The sequence below is a fragment of the Schistocerca piceifrons genome, chromosome 9, assembly GCF_021461385.2.
Source record: "Schistocerca piceifrons isolate TAMUIC-IGC-003096 chromosome 9, iqSchPice1.1, whole genome shotgun sequence".
In the NCBI taxonomy this organism is placed as follows: domain Eukaryota; kingdom Metazoa; phylum Arthropoda; class Insecta; order Orthoptera; family Acrididae; genus Schistocerca; species Schistocerca piceifrons.
The window spans coordinates 128,333,644-128,360,935 of NC_060146.1; the positions used below are offsets into that span (position 1 = coordinate 128,333,644).

General features: G+C 39.4%; 1 protein-coding gene across 1 annotated transcript in view; it reads right to left on the reverse strand.

Annotated features, from left to right (window-relative positions):
• The window catches only part of LOC124717001 (gephyrin), a 127,198-nt gene that overhangs the window by 21,831 nt on the left and 78,075 nt on the right, over positions 1 to 27,292 (reverse strand). The window contains exons 5-9 of the mRNA XM_047243628.1: positions 19,013 to 19,294; positions 17,959 to 18,140; positions 14,095 to 14,211; positions 6,245 to 6,406; positions 2,259 to 2,420 (exon numbers count right to left, since the gene is read on the reverse strand). Coding sequence (XP_047099584.1) covers positions 2,259 to 2,420; positions 6,245 to 6,406; positions 14,095 to 14,211; positions 17,959 to 18,140; positions 19,013 to 19,294 — 905 coding nt within the window. The remainder of the gene's footprint in view (positions 1 to 2,258; positions 2,421 to 6,244; positions 6,407 to 14,094; positions 14,212 to 17,958; positions 18,141 to 19,012; positions 19,295 to 27,292) is intronic.

Genomic DNA, 27,292 nt, shown 5'->3' on the forward strand with positions numbered 1-27,292 from the left:
CATCTTAAAAAACATTCTCTCTTCCACCACTATGCAGGTCTATGATGTTAAAATCACCTTTCTTGAAGTGTTGAAACCACTCGCGAAACATTCTTTCACTAATAGCATCCTTAACATACATACTTGAGAGCATCCAATGATACTCAGCTGCTGTTTTCTTCATATTGAAACAAAGCAGTAACACCTCCCGCAAATGGTGAGAATTAAGCTCATAAACTGACATTTTCAATCAAGAATAACTTTATGATGCAGACAAAAATCGACTAACGTTTGTATGAAGTTATGCTGACCAAGGTCCAAGCTAACTGCCAGACATCTGCAATCTCTTTCTTTCGGCCACAACTTACCGTTGTCGCCATCTATTGGCAAACGGCGGGAGCAAAGTTGTACACCTTGTACTGCAAAGAGAAAAGGTATACCTGGGGAGAGAAAGACAGACAGCAACAGGTTGTAGCTGTGTGTTCAATGAGCTGGTTTGGCTATGAATGCCATCCTGAATGAGCATCATGACTCCCTCGTGAGCTGAAGTTCCTTCTGAGGAGTGGAGTGAAGTGTAAGAGATCAAACCAGTCTTGAGGGCATAATTTCGTTTCTTGGAGGGATAAAACAACTGGGAATTGTGATTGCAATAGCAGCTGTAAGTCTGTCCTGTGTGATCTGATGCTAAGAATGTTCAATTGGAGAACAGCCATATTACATGACAGGAGTTGTTATAAGGAGCAATTACTTCGGTAGCTGCCAAGTGCCAGGTTTCAGCTGCATACTACTACACGGTTCTTAGGCTGAGGGATCCTGTTCCATTATTTCTTCAGAGGAACCAGTAACCTCCCTGGGTCAGTCAGCCAACTCCAAGGTTCAGAATCGGTTGGTGATTTGTATTGGTGAAATGGAGGTCAACCAGATGGAGGCACCGTGTGGTGTCAATGTTGTGAGAAGGGGAGAACGTTTGTCTTTGTTTGACTTCTGAGTACCTTTGCATTTGTCAGAGATAGACCCAGACATTTGCTGACTTGAGGTGCATGAAAGTTATCTCAGGAATATTCAGACTTAAATTTCTGTTCTTCTTGTTGTGTCACAAGCTATTTCACCGGTGTGGGCGAAGGCATTTCGGTGTGTTGAATAGCTGCAGTGCCTGGACGTGACGATATCACTATAACAGTAGGCAATTTCACAACCACAGCTGGAAGCCGCAGGTCTGTGTGGTCTTATCTTTTGTGGTCGTGATGTAGCAACAATGGTACTGTAACTGCCAGATATTGGTATGGACGGCTTCAGGCTAGCTAACATTCTGCGAGTAACATTGAGGGGTGCCTTTTCATTCCTCTGGATCTCATGAACGGCTTGCTCATCAAGGTATGTAGGGCATTCACTGGATGAAGCGGCATGCTTGCCAGCGCATCTGCTTCATCCTACAAATGCCCTGTTACCTTGATGAGTGAGCTGCTCACGACATCCAGGTGAAGGAAAAGGTACCCATCAATGTTAATGCAGTGGGGAGAGGGAAGTGGGCAATCTCCCACATCCTTGCCCCAAGTTACAGATTTTGATTCATTTTCACATGACATGAGAGTGTAGTTATAATGCCGACATTGGTAGCATCGCGTTGGGTTCAGTATGTAGGGTCCGACACTGGTAACTTCACAGCCTGCCTTGATCTTTGACAGCAGCTCCACTCGATCAAACATTAAGAAAAGGGTGCAGGTAGGCACTAATTCTGCATCATCCCTCCTCATAACCCAACGGACTGCAGTTACACCCTAATCAGAGAGGTAATGTTGTACATCACCCCCTCCGTACCATCAAGCAACTGACTGTATATGACGCAATGTGAAGCATTCTGTGTTTGATGAGCCTCTACATGAACAGGTATCCATTGAGAAGTGTAGCTTTAAGCAGTTTTTGGACTCGACAGGCACTGTCTACCTCTAGAAGCAAAGTTCCATTGCATAAGTGAGTGCAGGACTTTAGTGGGCCCTCACTTGTATCCACACATTTCTGAATGACAAACAGGTTCACTGCAGAAAAGTTATGACCTTCTTCTGCATGTGGGAGTTAATATACCACAATTTCCATCGTTTCCAATGATTACCAAAATGGTTACAACTTTTTTATATACTCATCAGGACTCATTATTAATATGAAACAAATTATGAAAAATAAAGTAAATATCAAGTAATACAATGGGATTTAGTGTCATATTGCATGCTTTTGAATATGAACACACTGAAAATGGTGATAATATGAAGTACTGTAGTTACCCTGGTTTCATAAAAACTCTTCCAAAGTGTATGGTGGCACCAAGGTCATTTATGAGCACGTCTTTCAGCATGTCACGTTCACCCATTGAGACACTGCCTGTTGAAATCACCACGTCAGCCATCTCCAATGCTGCAGTCAACCTCTCCAGCATCGAGTCGGGGCTGCATATGAAAAGAAGTGTCACTTTATGCATCCTGTGTCTTTGTTTGTTTTAATACTACATTTATTATCTTAAAAAAAGAAGAGTTCTACAAAAACAGCTTGAGAGCCAAATGCAGCGTACTTCATGAAATAACACACAGTGGAGAAAGAGAACAAAATTTATTTCTTTTTATGTAGAAAAAAAGGGGGAAAAAGGAGAGGGAAGAGAGTGTGAGAGTGAGAGTGAGAGTGAGAGTGTGTGTGTGTGTGTGTGTGTGTGTGTGAGAGAGAGAGAGAGAGAGAGAGAGAGAGAGAGAGAGAGAGGGGAGGGAGGGGGGGGAGGAGAAGTAGATTTCTCATGGTTTTAAACATTGACAGTTGACAGCCATGCTTTAAACAACTTTCTTTTTAATTATTAACATGTTACACTTAATAATGATGGTATGACCAAGAATGTATGTAGGTATTGTTTCTTTGATAAATGTGATCTGAAGATGGTTGTCAATCAACCCAAACCAGTTATCACTATACTGAAATTTAATGTTTCCTTTTTTTGAAGTGGTATTGAGCTCCTGTATTTATGTTCAGTATTGACAACATAGCCCCAATAAAACTGTCATCTAACACTACTCAACACTGATGCTTTTGCTGTCCACTAACACTACTCAACAATGATGCTTTTACTTGAAGAAAAATACACAAGTTTTATAGATTTTGGTATGCTGAATTCGAAAATGACAATTTTTGTTTTTTTGCTTCCATTTTTGTGCTATATGAAGTTTGTTATGGCCTTATTTCTATTCTTTAGCTCTCATTTTATTGTCATACCATGAATGTCACTGAAATCACACGTGAATGTTGTGTTTCATACAGTTATAAGATACACATATTATGATGCGAGGCAACAACCTTGATCACATCCTCATATATATCTATTGGTGAATACACGTTCCACAAGATATTACATCAGTGTTTTGTTTCTAGCTAACACAATCTGAGACAGCTTTCCTTCTGGAGTGCACCACTATGTACTGTGACTTGACTTTTACTATAGTTTCTGAGTTACTGCGTGGAATCAAAACTGCTGTCTGCTCCATACGTACCTTTCTATTCTTCAAGATCTGAGAACTTTGTGTTAGGCTTTTAACAGGAAACTATTGTAACAGTATGTGGATGTTTGCCTGCAAACTATTAATAAGGCTTATTGAAAGTTAAACAATAGTGCACTGACCATATTACTGTGTAATATTGCAGGTTGTGAACTGTGAAAGTAAAAGACTGTGAAACACAACTGTGCATCTGTTGGCTACATCATTTACAGCAGACAGTAGTTCTACTTCCACAACCCAGTGTAGCAGCCAGTACGTTGACACCAAGGACAATCAATGAAGAGAAAGCAGGGAACGTCGTCACAAGATGAAGACCAGATGCCTTCCTTCCACATCGAAATACACCACCTTTACACTATCATAATCTAGTGAAATGCATGAAATCACACAAAGTAAACTCAGTACTCTTGTTGGAGACTTCAACCTTCCAAAACAAAGCTGAAGTATCAGCTTCTTGTTTCATGAATGGGAATTTTCTAGATACAGCTCAAGTCTGTGTTTTTCACTAACATCAAAAGCCACTCTAAAGGTTTTTCAAACCAACGAAAGTAATGACATACTGTATGGATGTTGAAGGTTTGATGCAAAAATGTAATATCTTATAGAAACAGGATGATTGGAGACTTTTCATATATGGTTCGAAAACTAGTTTCTAAGTCGTGCTACTACATAATGGCAACATGCTTCCTTCCATCCCAGTGGCATATGTAGCCCCTGCAAAGGAAATTTAAATCATGATAAGAGATATTTTGCACAGCATCAACTAAGCATCAACAGCTCATATGTGCTGATCTAAAAGTTATCACTTATCAGTATGCCAGTGGGCCTACAAGGAGGGTGCTGTTGCTAGATTTGTGAGTGGAACAATTATGCAAAGGATTTACACTACAAACAGAAGGACTGACCATGACAAAAAGTTTTATTGTCTGACAAAGAGAATCTCTCATGGGAACCACATGTAAATCATAGTAAAGTCCTATTACCATCACTTCATGTGAAGCTAGGATTGATGAACTCATTTTCAAAAGCAGTGAATAAGGGAAATGAATGTGTCTTTGAATAATTGCATGAAAAGTGCCCCGGACTGAGTGCTGACAAGATCAAGCAGAGATTATTCATTAGTCCACAAATACATAAGGTCCTTAGAGACCAGCAATTTATCCTGATGAGCTAAGCATGTGGCACGGCTTTCAGAAAGGTATGTCATTGTTCTTGGGTAACAGGAGGGCTAAAAATTACACTGAGCTTGTGAATGACCTCATACGAGCCTTTCAGAAACTGAAATGTATCATGTCACCCAAAGCGCACTTCATTCACTCACATATCTACATTTTTCCTGAAGACTGCGGGGTGTTTAGCGACAACCATAGTGAGAGATTTCACCCTCAAGTGATGAGGCACTGGTACAAAGGAAGATTCAGTACTTCAGTTTTGAGAGAATTCTACTAGACTTTGCAGAAAGACTCATGATCTCCCCATAAGAGGCATGTGAAAAGAAAATTTGTATATTTAATTGAACTAAATCAACTGTGGCTTTTCGTGTACTTAGTCTAAAGCACTTTCATTTATTTTCCACATGGTTTGTGAACAGGTTAGACTTTATGATTTTGTATTGCTCATGTATTTCAGTCACATAGTCTACCAAATATCTAAAAAACTACAGCCTATCTGAAAAAATTATGTGATGTATGGATTCAGTTTGTGATCAGTACATTGAATTAACCCCAAAACCAGTGTCAAATGTTTGGTAAGTAAATGTATGTTGGGCATTGCTATGCTTGTTAGACTATGGCCTATTATAATACGTGAAAAACATAAAACTTTCAACAACTTCCAAACCTGAGAAAACCTACATTTTTGTCATTCTAATATTCAGCACACTAAAAACCATGTAAATCAACAATTGTGGCCTTTGTAAAAAAAAATTATTGTCTAGGGTAATTTGTGAACATGGTACAGAATGGGATAGCAAAGCCCTAAATGAAGGGAGAAGACAGAAAAGAGATAATGGAGGAGGGAGACAATGAAATAGAAGTATAGACAGAAGAAGAGCTTAGTTCAACTTGCAAAATCAAAACAGCTGTGCAAAAGTGCATATCAGTGTGGTAATGCAGCTACTGGAGAGAAGTATCTGATTGCACTGAATGGCGAAGCAAGCAGCCATATTCCTCCTGCCATGCTACAGCCACCCGGCAATTTTGCAACAGCTTGGGGCTACAAAACAGTAATTCTGAAATGTGGAATAAATTACATTTTAAGAGTTGACTATAAAAGCTTTTTGGAAAAGTTAAATGTTTGTTTGATAGAGGAGAATGAGGGTTTTCAAATAAGCTGTGTCACTCTTGAAACAAACAGTTATTAATCACTTCATTTGTGTGGCCATATTGTCCATAGATGCTTTGCAATCCCTGAGGGTATTTTCATTCTGTCATTGCAACTACAAGAAAATGTGTGTGTGGTTTTTTTTTTTTTTATTTTTTTTCACCTGACGCATTTCACTTTATTGAGGTAAACTGTCACTAGTAATCTGCAATTAAAGATATTTATAATTTGATTTGTTTTTAGGATCGAAAAAACAGTCCATTAACAATATGTTGCTTTTTACTTGTGGTGATTTCCACTTGTAGACAGGAAATCAAGCAGGAATCACAATAAGTAAAACGCAACATATTGTTAATGGATTGTTTTTCAGTCTTACGCATAAAACACGCATGCTGCCTATGGAATGCCCTTACTTGTCTCTCGCAATGCCAGCATCATAGGTGTCACCAAAGCCCTGCTCGGCCAGCAGGGACAGCAGTGTCAGCTTGTTGCTGTCTCGGATGCGGCCGGGGCACAGCGGCTTGTCAGGTTCCTGCAGTTCGTCTCCCGTGGAGAGCACCGCTACTTTAGGTAACCTGAAAAATAGCAGCAGCATCGACACTAGTATCTAACACCGACAAACACACATGCAAAGTACAGGGTGGCAGGTACTATATCTATCAAATTCAAATGACGGCACACACATAGTGAATACGAGTACTAATTTCATGCAGTTATGACATACAAGCATATAAATTGTCAATTACTATAGTATGCAATTCCCATCACGAGACCTCCCAACACCTTAAAATTAACTTCCTCTAAATGAATCCCTCTGTCTAGATGCACTGCTGAAAACATCACCATACCAAACTTTCATACACCCTCCAGAATGGCACTTGTATAGTGGCATAAGGCAATCTTAAATTCGTAGCCTGTTTGCAAACAACTGGCAAATACACTTTCCTTCAAATAACTACAAAGTAAGTAAGTGAAGTGGGATATAACATTGTTTGGAAATGTTTGTCAGAGTATAGTCACACTCCAGTGTGCTGTGTGAGCCATTGCACTGTCCTGATAAAACAAACCCTCTCACCTGCAGTTCCAAAATGAGGAAATGTTAAAATATTTTGCAGTACTGGACAGAATCCCTGTCAATACAGGTGCAGCGTCATCCTCAAGAAAATAGAAACCAGTAACCTCACATGTGCCATCAGCACACCATACAACAACTTTTAGGCTCATCTGGCGATTTTCATTTAAATTCCTTGTATTTTCCCGGGATCTTGAAATTTTGTTCATCAATAAATCCAGTCACAAAAAAGTTTCCTTCATCAGACATCAGTAGCTGTCATAGCAACAGTGATTCTCAGTTAGTCACTGCAAGAATGTCAATGAAACTGGGGAGTTTGTATTGCTCATCAATGTCTCTCAACTCGTGAGCCACTTGTCTTTTATACATGCAAAACTTCAAATTATCCATTAAGCACCCCGACATAAGTTGTGAAAGTTGCAACATTTGTGCATGTCACTGTGCTGAATGCCTGGGACTGTTTTTGAGTGATACACATGCACTTGTTCAGGTTCTTACATGACTGAACAATTTTTTCCCCAGCCTGCTTGGTGACTGTTGGTTCAAAACACTATCAGCCTCCTTGGCAGAGCCACTTCAGATAAAGGCTTTCACTGCCACAATTCCTGTCTGCAAAGACCACTGCTCCATGGCAAACCAATTGCTTGATTTCCCTCTATTCAGCAATGTATGCACAAGCAGAATTCAATGCATATTTGGTCAGAGTTACCGACTGCAGCTGTAAGATCCTACACACGCATCACCCCACATTTGTAATTTTTTTCTCTGTGTGCCATGCCATAGTTTCTTTCTTCTTTTATTTTCATACCATTGCATTATTTGGTTTCTTTCTTGGGAAAAGTGGATTTGGGAGGGTGGGGTGTTGTATGTAAGTGAGAATGACCAGTCTAAGCAGTAATCATCACTATTATAATTTACTGTTTATAAACATTACTCAGTTTGTATAATGTTTGAACAAATTTCTCCATTTTCAAACTGACAGATGGAAAGAAAAGTAGTAACACATCAAACACAGTAAAAAGAAAAACTCTGCATGAAAAACATTTTAAACATAGTCAACTTCCTTCTCTCAAATAACTCTCTCTTCCCACCTATTAACTGTACAAATTGTGCACACAAATTACTGGTACAATCCATTATTATGATTTTCAGTACACACTGGCTAATTTTCATACACTCTGAAAACTAATGAATACAGAGATGTCATCACCACAACCATCACTACCTCCAAAGCTTTCTGACAAACAACACTGACCCTTTCTTCAAAACGACTCTTTTGAGATCACACATGCCTGATGCCCAGTAATGTGCTCCATTCCCCCCCCCCCCCTGGATTATCTGCTTCTCCTCCACACCTTTGTACACATCTTTTCTTGGAACATATGTCTTGGGAATGAAGCTTGACAATGTGGACCATCTCCACTTGCTCCGATTCGATTCCTAGTGCAAATTAATAGCTTTTTCCTCTCTTTTTTTTTTTTTACTTTTGGATTATAGCTACTCAGCAAAGAGCATATACCAAAAACCTCTACAGGCTAAAATTTTCAAATTCTTGTTATTCATATGGAAATTTAGATTTTTCTGATTCCTATGATTTAGTTAGTTTTGACAAGGAATTATTATTTTACAAAAGTATTTGATTTTTAAATTTCATGGTACCATGTGCTTTAAAAAAACTTTATCCCACTAATAATCTCTCACTGGATCCACACTGACAAAGTGCTATTTTGAAGAAGGAAAAGAAATTAAGGAAAGGTATTGAAAGACTGACAGTCATGTTACTTTTTATTTAAGGCACAACCACGTAATATGATAGCAATCATAATCAGTTTCAGTCATAAATTCGTTGTCTTCAGATTTAATGTATTATAAACAGCATGGGCATCAGTGCCAAGTTTAAAGCTTATTGTGGCAAAGATAAAGCTATGTTGTCCAACAATTTCCATGCAAGATAGATCACAGAACATTGAGCCATAATATCACACTCAGAAACATGGAAATGTGCAAATGTAGCCAAATGGTGGTAGTGACAGAACAACATTCTCCGTGACTGCAACCAAGAATCACCTTTCAACCAATTCCAAGAAAATGCAAAAATTGTCAAAAAAATAATTAAATGAAGCTGTAATAATTTCTAAGAAACATAATCCAACTCTCCTGAATAAATTCCCAGTGGCAGAGAGTGTGTTTGTATGAAACTTGGTAGCAGATTAAAAATATGTGCCGGACTGCAGCACTAACCTGGGAACCTTTGCCATTCATGGGCAAGTGTTTTACCTACTGAGCTACCCAAGCATGACTCCCAACTCTCCGTCACAGTTTGCTTCCACCAGTACCTTGTCTCCTATCTTCCAAATTTCACAGTAGCTCTACTGCGAAACCTGGAAGACTAGCACTTCTGGAAAAAGGGATATTGCAGAGACATGGCTTAGCCACAGCCTGTGCATTTGTTTCCAGAATGAAAATTTACTGTACAGCAGAGCAGTTTAAGTCATCCAGGAAGGTTCTTATCAGCAAACACCCCTCTGCAGTGTGAAAATTCATTAAGCAATAAAATCACCAGGCTACAGCCAAATCATAGTTTCTTTCGTTTCCTCCCCCCCCCCCCCCCCACCCCGCACCCCCCACCCCCCTCGATGACATGTCACAGACTGGTCAGACATATTTTAATATTTCAACAAGCACTTGAAAATATCTGTATAGCTGAAATCATGACTGTGTAAAATAAATGCGCTATTAACAGTCAAATAGCAGAAATTCGTTAAACAAAAACATTGTGCCTTTCTTCCAGGAGTGATAGTCCTGAAGTTACACAGAAGAACTACTGTGAAGTTTGGAAGGTAGAAGATGATGCACTGGTGACAATAAAGCTGTGAGGATGGATCGTGAGTTGTGCTCAGGCACATCAGTTGGTAGAGCACCTGCCTGTGAAACGCATAAGTCTCAGGTTCATGTCGCAGTCTCGCAAACAAAAATCTGCCAAGATGTTTCAAAATCCAACTGTTGGCAATTGTAATGGAGTCTTTCACAATGTGTTGGTCAGGGGTAAGAGTGACTGAATGTTGGGACATGACATTTATATGAAGCCAACTTGCACAAATCTCTCTCTCTCTCTCTCTCTCTCTCTCTCTCTCTCTCTCTCTCTCCAGTCTGACAGTTGTCGCCATCCACCTCAGCGCGAAGGGACTCTTCATACCTTGATTTATAGCGCCTACATAATTCCAGACCATGAACATTTGTCAGCCGAGTCAGCCCACCTTGAACTCACCTTCTGCCTGAATGGTTAAAGTGAAACAAAGACCAGGCGTTGTGCTGCCAGCCGATCGCAAATTAATGAGGTGGTAGCTAATCTACAGGCTCTAACACTTACACAGGTAGTATTTCCAAGAGTACTGGTCGTATTCTGTGGGAACAAGGTATGAAGTGTGTTTTTCAAGCACCATCTAAAATTAGAGCCCTTTAGCATCTGGAAAGAGTGAAATTAGTGTGCATAAGAGAGATGTTTATCATATTCCTTGCAGTTGTAGCATGTCCATATACTGGTCAGACCATCAGGAGAATGGAGGACCAATGTATAGAACATAAGCATCACACAGTCTTACAACAGCTCAGCAAATCTGTTACTGCAGAACATTGCCTTGGTACGAGTTTCCTACAGGGTGTAACTTCCAACTATTGGGAAAGTATTATAAAACTTGTTTGCAGATTGTAAATTCATTTGACATCACCTATACTAGGTATAGATATGGTCTACTGGCAACCCATGAACAACTGTACTGGACAGGGACTTGAACCCAGATTTCCTGTTTATCACGAGCAGTCACCTTAACAAGTAAAGCTATCCACCCGTGCTATCCGGACGACCGAAACCTCCCTACATCGCACACAAATAAGTTTCATGTATTTAATACAGCTGTGGATCATCAGCAATGTCTGTTCCTTAAGATATGCAAAATAAAACGTATAGCATTAAAAAAGTAGTAACATATGGGCTGGTTGCATGGCGTAAAGGACAAAACTTCACGTGCAGAAATCGTGAGTTCGAATGTTGTCAGATGCCTTAAATTTTGTTTATTTTTAAATCTTTATTGAAATGACTTTGATCATTATTTTTATTCAATTATTTGGTTTAAATGAATTTTTTTATTTCTATTCCATTCTCACATCATTTTAATCACTCCATCAACTTTCTCTCTTGGTCTCATTTTTTCTTTATATCACTCTTTTCCCACTAGAAATTTTTGTGAATGTGAATTTAATTACATTTATTTTTTATGACATTTAAATATTTAAATATGCCAATCTATTGGTTCAAAAACAAAAGATGAAATAATACATTTATATTGACTGCACTATGGTGTCAAAAAGTTATTTTTCATTACAAGGTGTCCACGTTTTTACGGTAATCATCATACAAACATTTGAAACATAACCTAAATTCCTCTCACATTGTGGACAAAATAAAATAGGTGAAGATTTAGACAAAAGAAGGAGTTATAAGTAAAATGAAATTCAAGCAAAATGAGAAATAGAAATAATGAATGCAACAACATGGACGAAAAGCAGGATGATAAATCGAAAGAAATTAAATCAAAATTAATACATAAAATAAATTAAAATCACATGAACAAAGATTTCTAGCATAAAAATAATGATAAGGAGAAAATGAAAGCAAATGAAGATGTTAATATGATGATTAAAATGGTGTGACACAGGAACAGAAATCAAAAAATTACATTTAATTGAATGAGTGAATAAAAATAACGAACAAAGTCATTTCAATAAAGACTCAAATATAAACAAAATTTAAAGCATCTGACGACATTGAGCCTCATGCAAAATTCCATTTTTTTTCTTCAATAAACATCTAACTATCCTGTTGTGCTGCCTGAAAATCAAAGAGAACATCATATGACTTAAGTTTTTCTGTCAACTAAAGCTCACAAAACTTCATAACAACAGAAGAGGAAGACCGAATCATTTCTAAAATACCCCAAAATAATATTAAACAATGGAAAATCTGGGATGAAGTAACAGTAGTATGGTGTATCAACTTAGCCACAACCATTGTGTGACATTCTATGTGGACAAGGCTACTAATAAGCTTTCTGTCATCAAGAATGGCCGCTGCCGACTATGACTAAGAGACAACTGGACCACACAGTTGCCAAGCATGTCGTGCAACTTGGTGTGCTCCACTTCCAAGACTGCTTCACAGCTCATCATCCATATTCTTCCCATCGACACCAGCTTTAATCAGCTGTGTACATGGAAAGTCTCCCTGCAGCATATCCTCCATTCCCGTAACCCTCCTGGTCTCAACCTTCCTTAGTTCCTGTCTGCCACCTGCCTCTATCATCTTCCCTACTTCCATTCCAATCTTACCCACACCTTCAGTCTTCCTAGCACACCTGCATCACACTTTCCCCTTCTATGTTTCTCTCATCTCATCCCCCCCCCCCTCTCTCTCTCTCTCTCTCTCTCTCTCTCTCTCTCTCTCTCTCTCTGAACAGCCTCTCAATGCCGTATCCAGCAGCCAATCATTCCGTCCCTGCCACAGCACGGATGTTTCCACAGGCAGCACTACAGCAGACATATTTAAATATGTCTGCTTGTGTCTGTATGTGTGGATGGATATGTGCGTGTGTGCGAGTGTATACCTGTCCTTTTTTCCCCCTAAGGTAAGTCTTTCCGCTCCCGGGATTGGAATGACTCCTTACCCTCTCCCTTAAAACCCACTTCCTTTCGTCTTCCCCTCTCCTTCCCTCTTTCCTGATGAGGCAACAGTTTGTTGCGAAAGCTTGAATTTTGTGTGTATGTTTGTGTTTGTTTGTGTGTCTATCGACCTGCCAGCGCTTTTGTTCGGTAAGTCACCTCATCTTTGTTTTTATATATAATTTTTCCCACGTGGAATGTTTCCTTCCATTATATTCTCTTATATTTATATTTGTGTTTATTCATCTCACAGTTACTATTCTTTGTCTTATATCATTTGGAATAATTAAATGTGCTGGAAATGACAAGTTAGTAATGCTGTTTCATTGACAAAAATGTAAGTTTGAAATGTCATGTATGCACACTTCTATTTTGTTAGAATGATAATTCCTAACTCAGAATGCTATTTCACTAAATTAGTACAGTTTTGTAAAATTAACAAATACAAAGTTACAGAAAAAACACCTAGTAACATCAAGTATGATTATTGAAATAGTAAAGTTCTGTAGATAACGTCTTTAATGTGGTTCATAAAAAAATTAGATGCAACAAATAATGTGACTACAACACCAACCTTCTGTAAATGGTATCAATTAAAATAATTAAATACTTCTGCACTATGTTGTACAGTAATGTTAAAGAGACTTATTTTGCAACATTTAACACAGAAACTTTTAAACCGAGAAACATATTTATATAGTTATTTGGAAACATATTTATATAGTTCTTGATCTAGATGTTGTCACCATGTGAAATTATTTGTGTTAATTCTTTTTCACTGCAAGTAACACAGTAGTAGTAGTAGTAGTAGTAGTAGTAGTAGTTGTTGTTGTTGTTGTTGTTGTTGTATTTAAGAGACCGCAGCTGTGACTGTGTAGTGAGTTAGTTGCACAGAGAACAATTTAAGGTCAGATCAGTTTTCTGTGAGTCCATTTTCAGTTAACGACTAGTTATAATATTCCAAAGCTACTAATAAATCACAAATGTTGGGAAAGAGATATTTGCTGTAAAGTCATATATTAAATCATAAGAATGCAACACCATTCCAAGACATTCACCCATACACACTCTGCAGTAAAGGAACAAAATGTGTTAAATAATTTTCAATAAAGGACACCTCCGACCAAGCAAGTTAATGTAAGTTTTTTAACAAAATTCCATGCTCTCAAAAACTACAACTAGCTTCTTGCAAGTATTCATTTTCAACACTGAATATAATGCAAAGAATAAAATCTGTATTGTGTGCTGTTTGGAGAATATTACGTTTCACTGTGTGTGTGTGTGTGTGTGCGGGGGGGGTGTCTATTTTTTAACATGTCCAGTTCCCATTCAATGCTCTTCAAAACAGTACTGCTGAAAATAAAGTTTTTGAACAAAAGTATTCTGAAGTCTTCATCTCTTAATAACTGGACCAAAAGATCTAACTGTAGTCAGTTGGCAACTAAACAATTATATTATATTATATTGTGGCCTCACCTGTGGACTGAAACTGTGGTGGCTCCAACAGTAGCCATCAGCCCCAGTTCAGCAGGGCCGATCTCCGTGCCTGCGGGAATAACCGTTTGCCCTGTCTCGATGTCGCTTCCCAGTGGCCTGGTGGGAAAAGCAAAGTCAAACACTCACTATGAAAATGTAAATAAAGCTCACAATTCAGTGCACATGAAATCTTCTACAAAAATTCCTTTGTTTACTTCACTCTTTTTCCATATTAGATTCAAATATGTCTGCATTTAAGGTTTAGAAGAACAATAAAGGGCTTATAAAAATACACTGAAGAGCGAAAGGAACTGTTACACATGCCTAATATCATGTAGGGCACCCACGAGCACGCAGAAGTGCCGCAACATGACGTGATGGACATGACTAATGTCTGAAGAAATGCTGGAGGGAATTGATACCATGAGTTCTGCAGGGCTGTCCATAAATACATAAGAGTACGACGGGGTGGAGATCTCTTCTGAACAGCACATTGCAAGGCATCCCAGATGTGTTCAATAATGTTCATGTCTGGGGGATTTGGTGGCCGGCAGAAGTGTTTAAACTCATAAACTCAGAGGAGTGTTCCTGAAGACACTCTGTAGCGATTCCTAATGTGTGGGCTCTCGCATTGTCCTACTGGAATTGCCCAAGTCCGTTGCAATGCACAATGGACATGAATGGACTCAGGTGATCAGACTGGATGCTTATGTACATGTCACCCATTAGATTTGTATCAAAACGTATCAGAGGTCCCATACGACTCCAACTGCACATGCCCCACACACCTGCAGAGCCTCCACCAGCTTGAACAGTACCCTGCTGACATGCAGGGTCCATGGATTCATCAGGTTGTCTCCATACTCCTACACCTCTATCAGCTCGATACAATTTGGAATGAGTCTCTTCCCACCAGGCAACAGGTTTCCAGTCATCTACAGTCCAATGTCAGTGTTGGCAGGCCCAGGTGAGGCATAGAGCTGTGTGTCGCGCAGTCATCAAGGGTACACGAGTGGGCCTTTGGCTCCGAAAGCCCATACCAATGATGTTTTGTTGAATGGTTCACACACTGACACTTCTTGATGGCCCAGTATTGAAATCTGCAGCACTTTGCAGAAGGATTACACTTCTGTCATGTTGAACGATTCTCTTCAGTCATCATTGATCCAGTTCTTGCATGATCTTTTTCTGGCCGCAACGATGTCAAAGATTTGATGTTTTACCGGATTCTGATATTCATGGTAAACTCGTGAAATGTTCGTATGGGAAAACCCCCACTTCATCGCTGCCTCGGAGATGCTGTGCCTTTTGCTCATGCGCCGACCATAACACCACATTCAAACTCACTTAAATCTTGATAACCTGCCATTGAAGCAGCAGTAACTGATCTAACAACTGTGCCAAACACTTGTTGTCTTATATAGATGTTGCCGACCACAGCACCATATTCTGCCTGTTTACATACCTCTGTATCTGAATACCCATTCCTACACCAGTTTCTTCGGTACTTCAATGTATTAGTGAAACATATGTAAGAAAATGCTTCTCAATAACATTTCACAGTATCAGTTGACAGTTTTCATCCCCCAGTAACTGTTCACAATGTTATCAATTTAGCAGGTCTTTCCTTCTCATCAGATTAGGTAAGTCTACCCTAATCTGGGGCTGGGGGCAACATTTTCAAATTCTCCCCATTTCTTAAACCTCGCCAACCCTTTCTCTTCATCTTTCTTCTTTCCCTTTCAACCCTTCTCCCCAGAGGAGGAGCCAATGGCTCTGAAAGCTTGCACATTTCCTTAACTTTTATATGTGTGTGTTTTCCTGCTGCTTGGTGAGTAGGTTTTTTTATCTATTCAGTAACTCGGAAATTATTAGAGGTAAAGAACTGTGGTTTTGCAAGATGTTTAGTAGATCTCAAATTTTATTCTTTTCTCCTCTGCCACAAATTTTACTTGTAGTGCATAAAAATGGCAACATACTAGAAGAAAGCTCAATTTTTCATCTGCTATGCACAACCCAAATCTGTGACAGTGGCACTGTGGAATTATAAATGCCAGAATGAGATGGCACCACCAGCAAAATCAAGTACAGTGGGATGGTTTAAAAACTTTTAAAGGGACAGGCAGTGTCAAAGGCTTTCCTCAAAGTCGATGTCCCTGCATCTTGAGCACGTGTTGACAGTTCACACGATGCATTTCAACTAACCTCCGGAAGTGAATTCACCGAGCATCAGGTGAATTGCAGGAAGTGAGATCAACTGTCAATGAAGTGTTACATAAGTGGTTATGTCTTTATGCGTACAAACTGCAAATGGTCCAAGCATTGCAGCCATATGATTGTCACCCACAGTACACATTTGGGTGTTCCTTGCTGCCCTCCACAGATGCTGTCAATGACTACCTGAGAAACTACCTGTTTTCAAATGAAGCAACATTCCACACTCCTGAACATGTGAATTGTCACAACATTATGATTTGGGGCTCTGTAAACTGTTATAACACATGTGAATGCTTAATGTTTGATGGATCCTAATGCACAATAGGCTGACAGGCCCATTTCCCTTTGCAGAGAAACTCTTAACAGGAAATGTTTTCCTCGACGTCCTTGAAGAGTTCTTGCTATCACAGATAGAAGAATTGCAGCCATCCATCATTTTCCATTGTTATGGCGCACCCATACATTAGAGACTGAACATACAGGATGCATTGAATCATACATTTCCCAACAGATGGATCAGTCGTGATGTTCCCATTTCGTGGCACCCTCTCTCTCTTGATGTTATACCACTTGACTTCTTTTTGCAACATTACTTCAAGGCTCACATGTAGACCACACTTTTCAGTGACACTGCTACCCTTCACACACAGAATTGTCAATTCTGCAATCGTGACTTATAGGCGGGCGCAATACGAAAATCGTCTTTATGTTCTACAAGCTACGAGTGGGGCATACAATGAAAGTGTGGTATAACAGAACAAAACTTGGAGTGCAGCACACTGTTTTACAACAAATCACAATGCTCTATCTGTAATAGTTTCTACATTAAAATTTTTTGGAATGGTAGCGGAACTTCACAGACATCCCATACAATCCATGGCTTTGAAATTAAAAGTTCAAATGCCTGCTAGAATGACACTTGTGAGACAACCACTGCCCTTAGCTGTATATTTAGTGTTGAGGCTCATTTGAGACAAAAGAACTGCGAACAAGTGAATGGTGCCTGAAGAGGTAGTCACAGATTTGTAACATTGTTGTTAATAGTTTTTGTAATGACATACTTTATTGTCTAACATGGAGCTCCAGGTTCACTTCTGACAAGTATCAGTTGCGCAGTCTGACCATATTCATAAACACGTGGGGCTTCCAAAGTTACGGTAGACATGTCAGAGCATTCTGGAGACCTGCCCAACACAATAAGTGTGGAATACGAGAACTTAATGGATTACATGTGTTCTGTTAAAGTAGCATTTTTACATGTGTAATATAAAACAAAAGACAATACTGATTGTACTCTCCCCCTGGAATATCCGAGTCTATACCGAATCAGAAAAAAATGTATGTACTCTCAACTGACAAACGATTTTGACAATGTGACATTAGCAATATTCATGGTAACAACTACATATCAACTGTGAGTGATAAGTTTATAACAAAAATGCGCAAGCAACAGTTTTATTAAATTCTGCATCTGTTAACTTCATAATCAAAATTATTAATTATTTAGAAATTTACTTATGAGCTAGAAAAACAAAGAAATTAGATATTGTAATTTGTAACAAAATCTGTTGCCAATAATTTTAGCTCGAGCAAAGTCAGAACCTCAAATGAACGTGAGATTTCAAGAGGTCAGGAGTGTAGGCTCACCTGATGTCCTGACCCGGCTTCGGTGCCACCTTTATCTCCACCTCCAGCTCAGTGGTTCCGTCAGCTGACGAGCGGACCAGGTCCACATCCTCCACCTGCACGACACAGTCAGCTCCTGAAGGCACGGGGGCTCCTGTGTTCACACGCACTACCTGGCCAGGTTTCAAGAAGACACCATCCACCTGTAAATTAGGCACAGCTGTTAAGTGGAACTGTCTCTTAAGACAAGGGCGACTGTCCAATGTGCTCCTAAGAAAGCAGCTGAGCTGACTTAACAATAGGTACAGAAAGCTGGTTAAAACTCACAACTGATAGCAATCACAGTTTCAGGGAAAATCTAATTTAAGGTATAAGCTTACATGTAATAATAAAATTTCTTTAAAAATTGCAGTTATTTTGTTTGAAATAAAAATGGTATTTACTTAATAGAACACACACCTCTTATCGTTTTTGCAATTTAAAGTGTTTGGGTTTACGCATGGCTTGTAAATCATTAACTTCAATGAGAAAGCCTGAAGAATTATTACACCTATGACCAACCACTTGAACCCCAATTGCCGCTACTGTGAAACGGTGGAAGCAAAGTTGTAGACCTAATATAAATATAGACCTAATATAAATATAGGGATATTTTTATAGGAAAGAAGAAAACATGAAACTTAACAACTTATGGACAGTGGCTCTGCAAAATCACTAAACAGTTCTTTATCTTTGACAAGACAACAATCAATAGTTAAGTTTTATCTTTCACAAAGATCATCTCTCCTTATCATGTGTAACTCCAGCCAGGTTCCTTTTTTCTACAGTATATATGTTGCTCTCAGATGTCCGGCCTGTCAGTCGGCAAGGCTCAACAGACAAGCAATGCCTCTGAAGATGTCCACGACAGTTCTGGACAAAATATCAGGAACAGAAGAGTTTCGGCGACCACATCTTTATACAACAGAAGTTTTAACAGCAGCAAAGATGTGGAGAGCTCGTAACTTTTCTTGGTACTCTGGAATAACATAGAAGAGATTAAAAAAACTCTATTTTTTGACACAAAATAACTTACCGTGACTCCAGCCTCTGAACTGCCAACAACTTCACGCCTGCCAGCTCCATCTGAACTGATGGCAGCATACCCGTCTTTAATGGAAGCAGGAAACGGTGGAAGAGGATCACTAGAAGTCACTTCAGTCGCCAACACGCGGCCCAATAGTCGTGCTGTGAGAGGGAGGCACTCTGGATCTGCAGGTGTCGGACAGAGCGCCAGAACCTTCCACTGGGCATCAGGCACAGTGAGCAGCGGCCAAGTCGACTTGCGGGGTCGCAGTGCTACTTTTGACACATCCACCTGTAAGCACAAACAGTTAGATTTAAATTATGTTGTTACTGATGAATCTTGTAGTAAACTCAAGTTTTGGCTCTCTAATCCAAATTGAATCTGTCCCTATGATCTTTTCTTACGAATATTTCATTGCCACTCTAGTTGGGAGTTATGTGGTACTTGATTTTGTGTAAGATTTTGATACAATGAAGTAATTTACTGATACTAACTAAACTAAATTAAAAATAAACTCCATCCGAACAGGCCTCAGGAGATCCAATGGTACTGACCAATTGCACATTATCCTAAGTCAAAAGGTGTCACTGGAAGCAGATATGGAAGGGATGTGGTCAGCACACTGTTATTCCAGCTCTTGTCAGATTTCATGACTGGAGCCACTACTTCTCAGTCAACTAGCTCCTCAACTGGTCTCACAAGAGCTGAGTGCAACCCCCCTTACCAACAGCACTCAGCACATCCACGCAGCCCGACAGTGCTCATCTACATCTACATCTACATCTACATACATACTCCACAATCCACCATATGGTGTGTGGCGGAGGGTACCTCGTACCACAACTAGCATCTTCTCTCCATGCTCCACTCCCAAACAGAATGATGGAAAAATGACTGCCTATATGCCTCTGTGCGAGCCCTAATCTCTCTTATCTTAGCTTTGGGGTCATTCCGTGAAATGTAAGTTGGCAGCAGTAAAATTGTACTGCAGTCAGCCTCAAATTTTGGTTCTCTAAATTTCCTCAGTAGCGATTCACAAAAAGAACGCCTCCTTTCCTCTAGAGACTCCCACCCGAGTTCCTGAAGCATTTCCGTAACACTCGCGTGATCTGGCGGGAATAAGTGTTACTACTGTGGCTAGGCCATTGGCACTACTTTACTAAGACTAATGTTTCCTTTTTCATATTATTTGACAAGAATTTTTTTTATATTAAAATTTGAGAACTTGAAAGGCCCCAGGAAAAAGTCACCCTTATATTTATATTTTAACATCAAATAGAAACATAATAAATAAAAAAGTTACAAAAACAATGCAGTTTTCATACACAGCAATGTATGAGTCGTTATTCAGATCTCATTAAGTCTAATTCACAGTTTATATTTCTATGGTCGTAAACACCTGTTACACATTAATAAATTTGGTCCTGTCAGCATGTGCAAATATGGCACGCATGGTGTGCACAGTTAGTTGAAAGTGGATCATTGCATCTGTTGGAAGTAGCAGTTTGTAATTGGTGAAGACTGGCATGTTAGTCAATCCACATTTCACAATTTATGTTTAGAACCTTTGCGAAATTATTTCATGTCATGACAAATGCAACTGTATTAACAAACTGATGTGATAAATTACTTAGAAAAAGGTTCTGAAATGAAATTAAACTTTCATTTGGAGCAACTCTGTCAAGCCTTTAGTGCTGCAACAATCAATAATGAAAAAGTATTAATTTTTACAATCTTGTGGAAACACGAAATGTGATGTGTGAAGTGAAGGCAATAAATGAATGGAAGTATACACCTTATCAACAAAGCTTTTGTTTCTGAATTATAGACCAACAACATACCGCCTATACGTCAATTGTTTCTGTGAGCCTCAACTTCATCAAGGAGCCACAAAAAGATGAGTGGTAAGAATATTTTTTCACTGTGTCACTTCCTTCCTCAGACATTTTTGCTGCACTACATTAGCATTGGCACAGCTAAAATTGTTCAGTTGAATTAAACATAAATTATTTACACTTTTCAGGATTCTTGATCGAGTGAATAAACTATTGTAGGGAGGGTGATGACAATATTCACTTCAAAGACTGCTTTAACATGGCTCTTCATAACAATCTCTCTCTTATATCCACTTTTCGTATGCAAGCCTTGGTTCCCCTTTACAGTTTTTACCATCTGCTCTCCCCCCCCCCCCCCCCTCCCATTACCAAATTAATTACCCCTTGATGCTTCAGAATGTGTCCTACCAACTTGTTAGTTCTTTCAGTCATTTTTTACCATAAAGCTCTTCTCTCTTGAATTTGATTCATTACCTCTTCATTACTTACACAATCTGTCCACCTAATCTTCATCACTCTTCCATAACACATTTCAAAAGATGCTATTATCTTGTTCGTTGTACTGTTTGTTGCATAAAATTCACTTCCAGACAAACACTTTCTGGAAAGTCTCCCAAACATACAAATTTACACATGCCATTAATTCAGTTCACTTTCACAGGAAAGCTTTTCTTGCAGTTGTCAGTTCACATTCTATCTCTCTTTTACTTCTGCCACTGTCAGCTATTTTCTTGCCCAACTAGTAAAACATATTTCCCAATCTAATACCTCAGCACCGCCTGAGTTAATTCAACTACTCTCCATTACCCTCGTTTCACTTTTATTTACGTTCGCATTAAAAATAACCTCTTTTCAAGACTTTATCCATCCCATTCAACTGATATTACATGTCCTTTATTGGCAAATCTCAAAGTTCTTATTTCTTCTCCCAGGGATTTTTCCTTGGTTTCCTTTATTGTCTCCTCTATTTACAGACCGAATACTATGGGGGATAGGCAACAACCCGGCCTTATTCTCACCCCAATTAGTGCTTCCCTTTCATGCATGTCTGGTTTCTGTTAAAATGGTAGATAACCTTTCATTCATCGCGTTTTAGTCATACCACACTCCAAATTTTGAAGAGTGTATTCCAGTCAATATTGTCAAAAGATTTTTTATCAACTTACAAATTCTAGAAATGTGGGTATGTCTTTCTTCAATCAATCTTCTCAGAATAGTCTTATGGCCAGGACTACATAAATTGTAAGGAAAAAGAAGTATTTAATTTTGTAGCTTTCTCAGAGCAAATGTTAGAAGGTATATTTCCAGAAATTCTGCCAGACAGATATTCCATTTTCTTTGCACAACATTTTGATGGCTGACAAAGCCATACTCATCGGGTATTCCAAGAAATACTCACATGTGCTCACTACTTAAGTCTCCAATTAATGTTAGCTGCTCGCTTTCTTGCTAATTTGTTTACCACTGCCCTTAGCTGTATATTTAGTGTTGAGGCTCATTTGAGACAAAAGATTATCTTCAGTCAACCCATCAAGATACAGAAACATACAGGGTCATTCATAAAGAAAAGGACAGATTTCAATTGTTTATTACTGACAAACTATAAAAGATAGGAACACATTGCACACATCATTGGATAGAGGAAAGTTCAAAGTTTTATGTTCATACATAAACTCAACATGAGCTTCAAGTGCTGTTCGACAAACATCAAAACTGTAGTCCACTTCATTCCACATGCGTAACAACAGGTCCCTGAGTACTGAATCAACAACTTCACAGTTTGATTTCTTAGCTTTTGAAGAGTAGCTGCCATAGGTGGAACAAAGACTGTCTTTTATATATCCCCACCAAAAAAGATCACAAGGTTTGAAGCAGTGATCTGGGAGGTTAAAGCAATGAACAAGCTCCTCTTGTTAGCCTCTTCCAATCCAATGTTGTGGGTTGGTGTTGTTAAGATGATGTCACACCACAAAATGAAAGAGATGCAGGCCACCATCATGTATAAAAATTACATCACTGGAATCTTCGTGAAATAGAGGAAACAAACAATTTTGCAGCATGTCCAGATATGACATTCCTGTGACAGTTTCCTCCGCAAAATAGAAAGGTCCCTAAACTTTTAAACAGAAATGGCACAAGACATATACAGGTTCAGTGAGTCTCCTGCAAGCTCAATAACAATGCCAGGATTTTGTGACCCCCAAATTCTTACATTATGGTGGTTTACTTTACCCCACAGAGGAAATATCAGCTCATCTGAAAAGCTGAGTCATTTGGGAAAGGTGTTCTCTGCCATATCCTGGAGCGCTGAAATGCAAAGTTCATACAAGGCTTTATGGTCACCTGGACACAACTGCTGCAGTAACTGCAACTTGTAAGGCTCCATACATAGGGTTCATTTCAGAGCACAGCACACTGCTGATTGAGGAAGTTTGAAGTTCCTGGTCTGCCCATCTTGTGGACTTCCAAGAGCTCCATGTGAAGGCATTTCAGATATGCTTGACATTTTTATCAGATGTGCGTGGCCGCCCAGTGCTCTTCCCTCTGCATATGCAACCAAATTCTAGGAATTTTATATCCCACTCATAAATTTACTTATGTAGAGACGGCTTCTTGCTGAATCAAAGGCAGAATGGACATTGCACTCAAACAAGGACTGACTTCATGCAAATTCCAATACACAGAATGACTTGTCTTGTGGTGCAGCCACCATGTTGCTACAAACAAATAACTGTGGAGTTGTGTCACAACTTTGGACCTCCTTCTATCCAGTGACATGCACAATGTGTTTCTATCTTTTATAGTTCGTCTGTAAAATTTGTTCTTTCTTTTTGAGTCACCTTGTACAAGTGAACAGTTCTAGAGCTTCTACAGTTAAAATCTTGTTATCCAAATTTCTTATGGAAGTTGTCACTGAAGCAAATGCTTTTAAGAAAGGTTCCTTGGCATCAAATAATCATACAAAATCATCAAAATCATAGTGTTGTGTTTCATGTTACGATTAATTACCCAAATATCTTTCACATACTAGACTGCATATCACTGGGTCCCTTTTTCAAATGGACATCAGCTGATCAACCTTTTAGTTACATTGCAACACCGTTTAATTCTGTAAATTTTTGACAGATCTGTTGTTATGTGACTTTCAATTGGTGATTCTATGACACTAAAATATACGATAAAAAACATGACAATATTTATGTTCATAACAGTATTTTTGTTTTTATGATTTTTTACTTCTAGGAACCTTTTTATAAAGTATTTGCTGCAATTATACCTTTTTGGAGTATTATAGATACCACGAATTAATTTGTCCAAACTTTTAAATAATGGTATCTTATGTTTCTAAGTGTGTATAGGCTGACTGAAGATGATTTTTTAGAGGCCATACCCTTGCAAAAACTTTTTGGTTTTAACAATAACATTCTTTTAATAAACTAGGAGAGAAGTGTTAAGACTTGGGACATGGCACTCATTTTACGACGTTCTCACCGACTATGTTATTCGCATGACACAAGCAATGAAAGTATGTGGATTCACTACTGCCAAGAAAGGCAACAACCCAACCTTCTTCAGACAAGTTAATGCTGCATACTTTTAGGGACCTTCACAGTATGGTGCTAACACACTACACTCTTAAGAGGCAAACCATCACTTCTACACCAATCTCTCCTGACAGTGTTATGGATGGCTGTTAAAATGAAGTGTTCCAGGAAGCTGTGGTACGGGGGTAGGGGATGGGAGAGGCAGCTGGGGGTGGTGTGAGGGAGTGAGTTCTCCACGTCAATACCTCAGATGATTATGTGCAGGACACAGTCACACATGCTACTCTTTTAACCTCTCAGATTGACCCTCGCCCCCCTGTATTCTCCTGACATAGCAGCCAGTGACTTCTTCCTCACTGCTTGGATGAAGAAAGCATTGGATGGTAGGCATTTTCAGTAATGACAATGTCATTTTTGAGGTGCAGTGTTTCAGCTGTAGTCAAACTGCATACTTCTACAACTGAAGTCTCTAGCAAGTCTCCAATCATTGGGAAAAAATTCGTAGCATTGAAGGATGAGTATGTAAAGACCAAGTAATACTATCACGAAGTTTCAAAGTCACAGTATGAGTTCTTCCAGGTGGTAATTAAAACTTTATGACTACCACTCTTATTGCAATCTAGACAGTACTACCACACTCTAACATACACCATCACGACACTCACTGCGGTGATTCTAGTTTGGCAGGTGGACTAATGTGGTCAGAGTTGTGTCAAGTGTGGTGGATAGTTGGAGATATAGGCAGGAAGCAGGGTTGTGGGTGGGGAGCTAGTGGTTCGGTGGGAGGCACTACCCACCACCTCCTCCCCCCCCTCCCCCCCTCCAAACACAGTCCGCAAACAGGGTGCCATATCCCCACACACGCTAAACTTCCCACCACCCCAAAGAATCAGCTACACAGGAGCGGCCCCTTGTCACTCAATATCAATCTGAACTGGGACAACTGAACCATATCCTTTGGCAGGGCTTGATCATCGTGCCTTAAAATGAGACACATCCTACCTGAGATTCTTTCCACCACTCCTAAAGTGGAGTTCTGCCACCCACAACACAACATCCTTGTCCATCCTTACGCCACTCCAATTCCCAACCACTTGCCACAGGGACTGTAGCCCTGTGGAAGACCCTGGTGCAAGACCTGCCCAATCCATCCACCCAGCACTTTCTACTCCAGTCCTGTCACAGGACTATCCTACCCCATCTGAGGCCAGGCCACCTGCATAAGCAGCAATGTCATATACCAACTCCAATGCAATCAATGCACAGCCTTTTATGTGGATATGACAACCAATCAGCTGTCCACCAAAATGCAGGGTCACTGCCAGATTCCAAGAAAAATGTTGAAACTTCCTGACAGATTAAAACTGTGTGCCAGACTGAGACTCTAACTCGGGACCTTTGCCTCTCGTGGTCAAGTGCTCTATACTTTCTTTCAGGAGTGCTAGTTCTGCAAGGTCCGCAAGAGAGCTTCTGTGAAGTTTGGAAAGTAGGAGACGAGATACCGGCAGAAGTAAAGCTGTGAGGACGGGGCGTGAGTCGTGCTTGGGTAGCTCAGTTGGTAGAGCACTTGCCCGCGAAAGGCAAAGGTTCCGAGTTCGAGTCTTGGTCCAGCACACGGTTTTAATCTGCCAGGAAGTTTCATATCAGCGCACACTTCGCTGCAGAGTGAAAATCTCATTCAAGAACAATGTTGACCACCCAGCCATGAAACATGCAGCTGAGCACAAATGATTTCAATGGCTGCTTCACATTCTGTGACATCTGTCTCTTTCCCTCCACAACTAGCTTTTCTGATTTATATGATATGAGTTAGCGTTACAAAATATCCTTCATTCCTGTAACCCTCCTGGGTCTCAATCTCCTTTACCCCAATGTTCCCACACTCTCCACCCAATAGTTTCCCCTTCCTCCATCCTATCTGCCCTGCCCTTCACACCTTCAGCCTGAACCACTTTAAGCTGGTTCCAAGACCCGTGGATCCCATGCCCAGCCTGTAAACCTGGCACCCCTCCCTCTCACATTTTGTAGCTGGCAAACCAGCTACTGATTTATTCTAAAAGCTAGCAGTTTTTCTTTCTTTTCTGTGTCTTCCTGTCAAAGAATATAAATGCAGGATTTCATCCACAAGAAACCTATATTTCTGTTGCTTATGATTGGCACTTCCTTTGACACACAGCAATTTTTCATCAAGTCTAAAAATTTGCTCATTGTTTCACTTAATTCGACTTTCCAATTCTTTTCACATAATTATTTCTTCTTCAAAAGAAAACTGTATGTTGAATTCTGAAGATTCAGTTCTAATGTAGCACTAACTACAGAATTAGTTTCTTTTGAGTTGAGAACAGGATCTTTTTTTTACCACATCTGTGTGGTAGTTTTCTCTCTAGCTACAGTTATGGTGGTGTATCTGTACATTAGATAAAGTAAGTACTGCATTCAATACCAAGTTCCTGTTTTATGTGTTGATTCTGAGTGTAGCAAGTAAAACTGCATGTTATTATGTTGATAGATGATGTCTTTCTGCAATTCATCACAACTTCTGCCAGTTACTATCTACTTCTTGTTCTTAAATAAATGTTATTCTTAAGTTAATGTCCATAGGTTACAAGAAAATCATAAACAGTCCTGAAATGTGTTTCACACCTCTTGTGGTCTTTAGGCAACCCACAGAATGACGCATTTGGTGTCTCCTTTCTGTTTCTTTTCCAATTTATTGCACTATGTACATTTCTTTTTTCTTTTCTTTTTTTTTTTTTGTACAATCAACATCGTAAATCAATATGAATAACACTACTCACATTCATCAGGACATATTCAACAGTGTAGTGGTGTACTGTCCACTTGGCACACTGGTGTCGCAAAAATTAGAAGGAATGTCGCAACTGTACATGATAGACTGTGGTATTACT